At 29.9% G+C, this 10,817-nt stretch overlaps 1 protein-coding gene and 1 non-coding gene across 4 annotated transcripts; both read right to left on the reverse strand.

The window, feature by feature from the left end:
- Positions 1–2,759: 2,759 nt before the first annotated feature.
- Positions 2,760–6,715, reverse strand: LOC100168674 (uncharacterized protein C3orf18). Of its 3 annotated transcripts, none has more exons than XM_003242021.4 (5): positions 6,211–6,715; positions 5,996–6,151; positions 5,783–5,923; positions 5,031–5,101; positions 2,760–3,782 (listed from the first exon to the last, which is right to left on the reverse strand). In XM_003242021.4, exons 2-5 carry the CDS (start codon positions 6,149–6,151, stop codon positions 3,761–3,763), a joined length of 390 nt encoding a protein of 129 aa, XP_003242069.1. In that variant the 5' UTR covers positions 6,211–6,715; the 3' UTR covers positions 2,760–3,760. The 3 variants fall into 3 exon arrangements, with proteins under 3 accessions (XP_003242069.1, XP_008179473.1, XP_001951856.1); XM_008181251.3 differs by having other exon boundaries at positions 5,031–5,098; positions 6,211–6,714; XM_001951821.5 differs by lacking the exon at positions 5,031–5,101 and having other exon boundaries at positions 6,211–6,711.
- A 3,395-nt stretch (positions 6,716–10,110) lies between these two features.
- Positions 10,111–10,229, reverse strand: LOC115033962. Its single transcript, XR_003839308.1, has one exon. It is a non-coding gene; the product is annotated as a 5S ribosomal RNA (ribosomal RNA).
- Between the last annotated feature and the right edge of the window lie 588 nt (positions 10,230–10,817).

Below are 10,817 nucleotides of genomic sequence, written 5' to 3' on the forward strand. Positions count from 1 at the left end.
CACAAACTTGTAGACAACTTTCGATTCAAAAAAACCAATAGATAGGTTAAGCAGTTTTTCTGACACTCACTGTTACCCTTCGGTGTCAAATAAAAAACCGGTATTATAGTCTATGGGCTATGGCACCATCCCACGGATAATAGATAACCATGAATCAGATCTTATTAGTTATTATTGATAAGACAATCTCCATTCTATAAAAACTTTAGTATAAATAATTACTAGGTAGTTACCATTATAAAATAGATTTATTTAATATTTTGTCATGCTAGTTACTATAGTGGGTACCCCCAAAAAAAAGTCACAAAAAAAAAGACAAATCAAATAAATAAATATATAAAACATTTCGGGCATGGCAGATACCTATACGGGTGCCCATTAAAAAATCTGCTAAAACTGTGTAAACGCGTTTAAAAACTTGCAGTACCCTCCTGTTCCTCCCACACAGTTAAAAACTACCCAATAGCCTAAGTTGCCGCAGGTTAATTAATAATAATAAAAAAAAAAAAATTTTATATCGGATGATGATATAGGGTTACGCATATACACTTCAAAATATAATTTATTAATATTTTTATTTATTATTTCCATTGTTAAAATATTACTGAAGAGTAATAAATACACTAAAAAATAAGATAAATTCTAACTCTGGAGATAGATAAATAAGACTAAAAGAAGTTTATAAAACAGTTCCATCTTAATACCCATTAGGGCCAAGAATAAAGAAAGGTTTTAACTTTGCCATTTCTAATGTCCTGACTTACCTGAATCGTAGTTTCATCTATGATTTGAATTTTTACCTATTATATTATATACCTACTTGAACCCATTCTAACCGTTTTAGGGTAAAGTGGTATTGACTTAAAAGTTAATAACAATATTCATATATATGAATATTATATTATATATAATATGATTGAACATAGAATTATACACTATTATATAATAATTAAATATTAAATATTATATTATATTACCTAATTAATAGTTCACTGTTCCCACTTCCCCACTTCCCCATAAACACCTTATTATAATTTCGCAAAATCTCATATGGGATTATTTTTCGTTGGTTATTCATTCGAGGGATTTTTTTTCAGGGTTAGTTTTTCGCGATACTTTATGCTATAAACCTTGTTTCAAGTTTTTTTTTTGTCTTCCATGCTTTTGAAAATTATACTGACCCATCATTAATTTTGCCACCAGAAAAGTTACCAAAATTAAAAATAGGTTGAATGAAGTTTTCAAGGCGGCTCCAGCGTATCATGTTTTAAGGAGTAATATAGGCAATTCATGAGTACATGACATAGGTACATTTACATAATATTATATTATGTCTATGTGTGAGTAGTAGATGAACATTAGGGTGCGTTTCCGAGAATCGCTGTAAGGCCGCGTCGGAAAATCGCCGCCAGATGTAACTCTCGCAAACGCCAATATACTTCGCGAAAAATTATATATAATATTCTTGTTTGCATATTATCAATAAAAACTACTAAAAGCGGTAGTAAATTAAATATACTTCCCGAAGTTCAATTTCGAAGAACGGTTGAATGTATGAGCTTCTAGACTACCTATGCTTTTTTAGGAATCACTATTCTGATTTAAAATCAGATGTGCCCAAAATAATTAATACAAATGTAATGCAATTATTTAATGGGATTTTTGTAAAAAAATCCCTATTTTAGGTTCTTCAAAATGGAAAATTCATAATCGATTTCCTAAAATGCCTAGATATTTTGTCAAAGAGTTCATTCACGTATAAACAATTAAAATCTGATATTTCGAAGTATGAGTAATTTATCACCGCGTATTGGTCTAAAGCGCATGAAAAATAGTTGTGCTGCGATCCCTTAAATAAAAATAAAAAAAAACCGGCCAAGTGCGAGTAGGACTCGCGCACGAAGGGTTCCGTACCATCATCAGCTATAAACATGTTGGGAACACTGCTTATATTATATATTCTAGGATTTTTAGTATTTGTTGTTATAGCGGCAACAGAAATACATAATCTGTGAAAATTTCAACTTTCTAACTTTCATGGTTCATGAGATACAGCCTGGTGACAGACGGACGGACAGCGGAGCCTTAGTAATAAGGTCCCGTCTTAACGTACGGAACCCTAAAAACACATTGTAAAATCAATACATTCATTATTATAGAATACTATTGTTATATTTGAGACTAATTTTTTTAAATAAATAAATTGGCTCCCAACATTCATGTAAGTAATACTTGCTGTGAGTTGGAACACTTAGAAAAATATTATTATTTTATGATTGCGAGCCACCACGTATAACGTATATTACACATTTATAACTACTGTACGGTCGTCTGGGACTTCAAAAAATCATACCTCAGTTCCCCTAATGGTATTAAATATTTTGACAGTTGTATATCACACACTACCTATACTTTACTTAGACATCGATAAATCAAAGGGAACTCTCTGGGAGCACTAAGAAAATAATTATTGTTATATTCTGTGGTTTCACTATTACTTGCTACAATACTGATTACTGATACTGATTTCTTTTTTTTTCTTAACTTACTTCATACCGCATACCCACATACCACCAACTGGTTTTTTGAAAAAAGTTATTCATACAAAGAAATGTCTCTTAATTTATTTTACTATTGTTAAAGGTGGGTCAATAACTGAGACAAAATACATTCAGTGTCATTGAACATAATAATGTTTACTAGCACTCTTAAAAGCACCAGTTGAGACAGTGAGAAATACAAATGAAAGTAAACAGGAATAAGCAAATAACGGTGAATTTTAATCAACACAATACATATTTTTATAAAAACATTTAGCAGATTCGACTCTCTATGATAAATGACTAATAAACTAATTCAGTCTGTATTATATTTATTTAACTAACAACAATTTTTAATCAGACATGAATTGTTCGTTTTGGAATTATTGTACCTTTGACTTATTAAGTTAAAAGTATACATTATAATATGTAAAAATAAAAAATAAAAAAAAATATAAAATAAATTTTGCAGCCATTGACTCATTAACAAACTCGGTTGACAACGTTGGGGATATAGTAAAAAATATTTAAGTACAAGTAATGTATTTTTTATCTGCAATTAAATGTTCAAGTCAATCATTACTATCTGAAAACTGGCCACAGTTTTTAAATCAACAATACAAGTATACAATGTTATAAGTACCTATGCATAACACTTAAATATTATCAAAACTATAATATGCTAATGAAAAATAAAAATAAATAGTGAGAGCACGGTGAGCAGGTGCTACCAAAAGCTATAAAATTATAAATATTCTTAAACATTTATAAATATATTGAGCATCAAGCTTGTGGTTGGTGTGTGTATGTGTGTATACTTATTGCTTATATAATTATATACAGTTAAGTAGATTTAAAAAAAAAATCCAACAATAATAACAAGGATAACAACAACAACAATACCACATTAAAAGTTACAAATTCTATAAACACAAATAATCTCACACATTAGCATTGTCTGATCATAGTTTGAACAGATCATCTCAATTTGAATGGCATAAGGTTGTATTTTTAGAGTGACACGGTGATTGTCAATATATTTGAAAATAGGATTGTGATGGATGGAAATGTGCAAACTTATAATTTGTACCATGACCAGACAATATACAATTTACAAATAACTAACATTGAAATTGTACGACACAGATGATAGAAGCAACAGATATGTTTTCATCACAAGAAGGAACCCTTTTTGCTTCTCGTCTCTGTAGCCATGATGTTCAGTTCGACCGATCCATAGCTCTGAAAATTATTGTCATCAAAAAATTAATATACAATAAGAAATGGCATCAATAATATTTTCAAAATCAAGTTGAATCAAAGACGATACTGGATGCGCAACAAAACAAACTACAAGCAAACAACTGTTTCACTGGATTATAATAAATTGCAAAACTTTTAACTACATCTAAATTATTACATAAAAGCTATTGTTAGATACATTTTAAATACAATTGTATGAATAATATATCATAGTGTATCTTATTGTACACTATGATATGTTATGTACAGGGCTTGGAAGTTGTAGCACTAAAAATGTTACTTTCTAGCTCTTAAATATGCACTTAAAAAATCCAAAATATGCGCTATAAATAGCACAAAAAATCAAAAAATATGCATTTAAATTGAAAAAAATTAAATTTATTTTAAAAAGTTAAATGTAATTATACAATTTTATAAAATTGTTGGGCTCATAGACATCAGGGACTGTCTGGACTAGTTGAATTATAAACCGTTTACAAAATATATATTAAATTACTTAAATATGTTTGTAAAAGTGTACTTATAAGATCTATTTATTTCCTATTTCCTAACCAAATTAATCATTATTTTCAACATAATGTGATAATTTCCTATATTTTGTATAATATGTAGGTATATATTATGTATATTAAGAAAATATGCCTAAAAATAGCACTATAAATCCTAAATTAGTAAAATAACAATAAAACAGTAAATATGCAAAAAATAGCAAAATAAAATTTTGTGTATGACATCAGAGAAGTGTGATACATATTTGTATCTTACTTTGGATGTTCTAGGACGAACCAAGAAAAATATGCATTTGCTACAACTTCCGAGCCCTGGTTATGTATGAAATAGATAGTAAAAAGTCTTATGGTTTGGTTAACCATTAAATTGAAAATAATTAATTAGAATTATATTAAAGCAAATAGTGTTTATATTGTAATCAAATATAAAAACTTTTATGAAATAACAAATACATAAAGACATGAACATTGTAGCAAGTTACTTTACTACATTACCACTTACTATAAAGTCAGGCTATAAACAGTGGTACTTCTAGTGAAGAAATACAATATAGTCTACTATAATATTATCATCTAGAGACTATAGGTGATTCTACTGAGAATAGATGACTAAATGCGTATACATGAAAACAAAATCAATTATTTTGTTATTTGATACAGTACAACATCAAGCAATTGTTATTATTTTATTCTTTTGGAAAAAAAAGTTTAAAAAAACCTTTGAATCGGACTAAATCTCTCATGCCAGCTGTGGAAACTGCCCTCGTGTCTAAATGTTTGACCATGCTGCTAAAAGATATCCAATAAAGCATTATACACAACAGTATAACGATTAAATGTTGGAGTAAATGTATACAATATTAGTAGATAAGTAATGTATGTAGTAACTAGTAACTTGTAATCAAGAAACCTCTGAGCTCTGAATAACTTGTGTTCAGTACAAAATGAATTAATTTACATTTACATTTTACATATAGTAGTTTTGTTTGAAAACTGGAAGTGATTAAGTTCTAATATATTTCTGCTACAAAATATAGATTATAGAAAATGTACATAATACTAAACGCTACGGGTTTTAATTAATAGTAAATTATCAGTATTGTTTGTGTAAATGTAGCATCACTAATTATATAACAGCAGCAGCTAATAAGGAGTAAATAATATTATATACATACAATCCTTAACACAATAAAGAAGTATGTCATTTTGTATTTAATAAATTTATAAAATGTTTGACATTAAATCCACGCAGAACAAATAACCAGTAGCAAATATATAAAACTTATGGTTGTTCAAACATTTAAATTATATACTCAAGACCAGAGAACATAGTTGTTGCAGTTTATTTAATACTGTTCATAAAAAATTACCTAGGTTTATGTTTGTGATAATATTTTCAATGGAACAATACGTTTAGGTTGTATTTAATTCTATTAAAAATGAAAAATATTAATATCTAAAACCACTTACACGAATGGTTTGAGTTCCACCTTCATGTTGTAACAGATCTGAATCCCAGTCTTCCTCTTCGTTAGCATCAAACGAATAGAAAGGTATCAATGAATGCCGCAGCCTGTCGAGTCTTCTCTTTCTTCTAATTACAATTATTACCTAAAAGCACCAGTAATGAATTTGAAACGAATAAACCTGGGAAAAAAAGAGTACCTATTATTGTGCACTTACACCAACGAGCATCAAACAAGCAACAATAACAATGATCACAACAGTGAGTGGACTGAACTGGATAGGCGGATGTGGAACTGCCACAGACTTGACTGGCGCTGGTGCAGTGGAAGCTGCATCGTTTGTGAGATTAGTAACGGAAACGTTTATCACCATCTATAGAAAAACAGTTGTTAATCATAATAATTATATATAATATACAATATAAAAGTTACTGTAAATGGTTGATAATGGGGGTGGTCTTTTACACAGACAATCTGTGGTGTAGGACTTCATGCGATGGCATCTCACCACAGACACAGCGGGATGAATAAACCAAGACGATGAATTTTATCTATTCAGTTTCGTCTGCACATCAAATGATCAAACAAAACACCAGACGTTAACCCTGGGACGTCAACATCATCGTCATCGAGCCGAACAATGAACAGTGTTTGTTAAAAACAACTAACTATAATATAATAGTAGTTACATGGCGAGCATAAATGCATACTGTACAAACAAAAACACACCCACGCGCACGCGCACAAGTAACTAAGTCGTAATAAATCAGAAATAAATCAAAATCATATAGTTATTACATATAACGGTCATAAAATATGTATTATTCTAAAGCGGAAATTAATTTCAGTCCAAAATCCGCACGTAAATCCGTGCGAACGTACGTCCGTGCGGCCGCGGTTTGTGATAATAATTAATAACCGACAACACTAAAATAATATTTTTATTTTTTTTTGACGAACGAATTCCCTTATCACGGCTCAACGACTCCACTAGTCGCTATCAGCTCAAACGTTTTGAACCACGGTTAGTTAAATATACTATCTATTAACCGTGGTCCGTGGCGCTGAAGTTTGAACCGCTTGCTGTGACTACAACATTTGTTAACTTAGTGAAGACTGAAGAAGTATATTCTATTTTTTAATTATTATACTCTTTAAACTCTCGTCTTCACAGTGAGCGGCTATGGTCGATGCCATAATTTCAATCGAACAAAAACAACCAAACACGATTATGTCTATAACGCCTTAAGAATGGGTATTAAATTATTTTATTATTATTGTTAATACATGCAAATATAATTTATAGTTACAACAACTTTACAAGTTCCAAATTTACAATATTTATACTAAAAGTAATAACAGATATAAAATATACCTACTCGGGCTACTTGAAATAATTATTAAGTGTAGGCAGGGATCGAAACCGTTTCAAATTTTAACGGTTACGGTTTTAGTTCTTGAGAACGGTTTTCTAAATTTTCTGGTCTTGGTTTAGGTTTTAAGATAGGTTTTTAAAATTTTTTGTTTTGGTTTCGGTAATTCGGTTTTAAAAAAGGTTTTTCAAATATTTTATCGGTTTAAAGAACGATTTTAGAAAATTTTCAGTTTTGGTTTTTGAAACGGTTTTTAATAATTTCCATTTTATTTTCCTGTCTAATTACTGTAGACTCGATTTTTATTATCTATTAACTATTATAAGGGCTGAGTCTAAAGCCCTGAAAAATAGCTACTTTTTATAATTAGTGTACAATATACGACATAACAAATTTACGTTCAGCAGAACTAATTTCGTGTTATTAACTTGAATATTTTGTACCTAATTTAGGTGCCTCGTGCCTACTTTTGCATTCGACATAATATTATATTGTCATATTATGGTTGAGATCATTATTCGATTACATTAATATTTAATTGTATATTACAATAACATCACACTAATACACTATATTATTTGTATTTGCAATTTTGAATCATAAGTTTAGTAATAATATGTATATTAATATTTCGTAATACTCAGTAATTGCATCGGGATTTTTATCAATAAATCCGAACATAATAATTCTCCGTATAAAAATAGTAGAATTACAAATAATATAATTAACTTTATGGAATTCAAAGAAACCGACAGTAGTTTCAAATTTTAATCGGTTTTTCAAGAACGGTACAAGAACGGTTTTTCAATTCTATGGTTTCGGTTTGGGTTTTGAAAGCGGTTTTTTAAGGTCTTAGGTTTCGGTTACGGTTTTTTAACCGGTGTTTAAAAGCTTTTGGTTCCGGTTCCAGTTCCGGTGTTCAGAAATTAGAAAACCGCGGTTTTAACCGGTTTCGATCCCTGAGTGTAGGTAATCATAGGCATTAGACGTATACCTACACATATGGATCAAGAGGGCCAAAGGGGGTGCTTTGGAGCTAGAACATACTGCCATTCTCAACCCACTTGAATCGTATCGTCTTTTATTTTTTTCGGTAAGAAATACTATCATCGTTGTGTACTTATTATAGCATCCTGCAGTCTGCAACCCATATAAAATACTATACCTAGATCCATCGCTGGACATGCACATAAATACATAATTATTTATTATTACAATATTGCATTTAACTTATAGTAGGCACTAGGCAGTATAATATAGTTCATTACTACAACAGTATATTATTTATAATAAGTACACAGTGTTACAACTTTCAGTTCCCGTAATCATTTTCTTAGATATATAGCGTTGCACTAATTGCAATGTAATTGCCGTCGAGACCACAAATTAAAGCATCATAATAAAACTCATACATAACTAATAATAAATAATAATACTAGATAATCAATGTCAATCTGTACTTTTGAATCCTAGATCACGACGTCACGTAATGAAGTTAAGAAGCATTTGAACACTTGAACCTAACCATTAGTCATCATTCATTACTAAGTCGTCCGTTGTCCAAAATCCGAATACTGTGTCGTCTGTATCAGTGTCGTACTGTCGTATCAATGTATCATAACATTCTTAAGTCGTTATATTACGATTATATTATATTATATATTAAAATTAAATTAAATTACGTAGGTATAGTGACGTAGTGTTAAACTTTTCAAATTTTGCAATTTGAAACCAAATATTGCAAATTTGCAACACAACTGCGGCACCTCCTCTGTTCTTTCAACCCAAGTGTCGCCTGTCGACTGTCGATAAATTATTTTATGGCTATTGGCTAATCCTAATGACCTGATAGGCAATAGCCTATCCAGTTAAGGTTAGTTAGTTAGCTTCATCTAACTACTGAACTACACGACCCGGGTTGTCAGACCCATATATATTATAAATTAAGTTTATATATTCTTTAGGCTAGGTAGTATATCGACCGAATCGTCCAGAAAATGCAAAAAGGATACAGTTAAACAATTAGTTAATGACAACAAAATAGGGACAGACTAGACGATTGCATTCGAAAACCACACACTTTTGATTTTGACCCCTAAAAGGTCAATAGACAAAAACTGCACATTTTATCGGTCATTGTATAACTAAACTTATAGTTTTGGGAGGGCATAGGGAGCAAAAGTACAAAAAGTACAAAAATTGGCTAAATACAGTGTAAAACAACGGGAAACTATGGTGATTTGGGGGAAGGGGCAAATGCTCCCTTTGCCCCCCCTCTGGACCCACCACTGTTTTTAGTAACCCTTGTTTAAATTTTATATATTTTTTATTGTTTGTGTAAATAATAAATTATATATAATATACTAATATATTATAAACTATTATAGTAAAGACTTTTATGGGGTCAAAATTATAAGTGCGCGGTTTTTGGATACAATTATTTTAAAAATTGTGCGGTTTTAACCTAACAAAAGTGTATGGTTTTGTCCTGTATTTTATTACAATTTACAAGTGTACAATTTTAGGAGTTAATGGTCTTGATCGTCTAGATAACTTGTTTTAAATGTTAGAAATTTCAAATTAGAATGAAATATAATTGTAAATATCAATAATTAGAGCATAATCATTGAATATTTAGAGTTTGTTGGTAAGGGTCTTTTTTTTCTTAGATTTGATTTTTCAATGGGGAGAGGAGATGGCTAAACAAACTACAAAGTAAATCAGAGTTTGATGAACAATATGGTGATCGGCTTTGATAATAAAATAAAATAATATGTTTAACTCATTTAATATAATATAACAAAGGGTGAGTATTATTAGGTTTTTGATGTGATATAATTACATAAATATTTAAATATATGATGAGAAGGAGTTCTACAATAATTCTCGAAAGTCAAGAGTTGAATGGCAAAAAAATATTTTAATATTCACAAAGTTAGTAATTAAAAAAATCAAAATATGCCAACGGCAAGTAGTGTTCCCAAGTGGTCACCCATCCAAGTACTAACTACTCCCGACGTTGCTTAACTTCAGGGATCGGACGAGAACTGGTGCATTCAACGTGGTATGGTCGTTGGCGATGCCACAGGAGAAAACAACAATATTTAAATTAACTAATCAAGATAATGTAATTTACGTTTTTGTGTTGCAGACATAGGCGCAAATAGGGGCAAAGCCCCCCAAAAATGTCCATAGCCCTACCAAACATTTCCTACATTTTGGTTTAAGCGTATTCAATATTATCAAAGTAAGGCCATATTAGCAGTGTTGGGAAATATCTAGAAAAATTTATCTAGATAAGTTATCTAGATAAATATTATTTATCTTTTATCTTATCTAGATAAATTTCTACTCAGTTATCTTTATCTTCATCTAGATAAAATTCTAGTTATCTATGAGTACGTATCTAGATAATTTATCTAAATGAACTAAAAAAAAATTTGAAAATTTAAAATATTTTTATTATTTCATTTTTACATTTTTCTATTTTTCATCTATTACATAGAAAACACGTTTAGTAATATGCATTATAATACCATGATTTTAATATTTATTAATATTCATTGTTAGTCTGGAGTTTTACATCGTAAACAATGAGAAAACCCAAAAATAGAAATATGTAATGGGCATGTAGTAGGTAAAATTGTAAGAACAACTAATAATATC

Source organism: Acyrthosiphon pisum, chromosome A1 (assembly GCF_005508785.2).
Source record: "Acyrthosiphon pisum isolate AL4f chromosome A1, pea_aphid_22Mar2018_4r6ur, whole genome shotgun sequence".
Lineage (NCBI taxonomy): Eukaryota > Metazoa > Arthropoda > Insecta > Hemiptera > Aphididae > Acyrthosiphon > Acyrthosiphon pisum.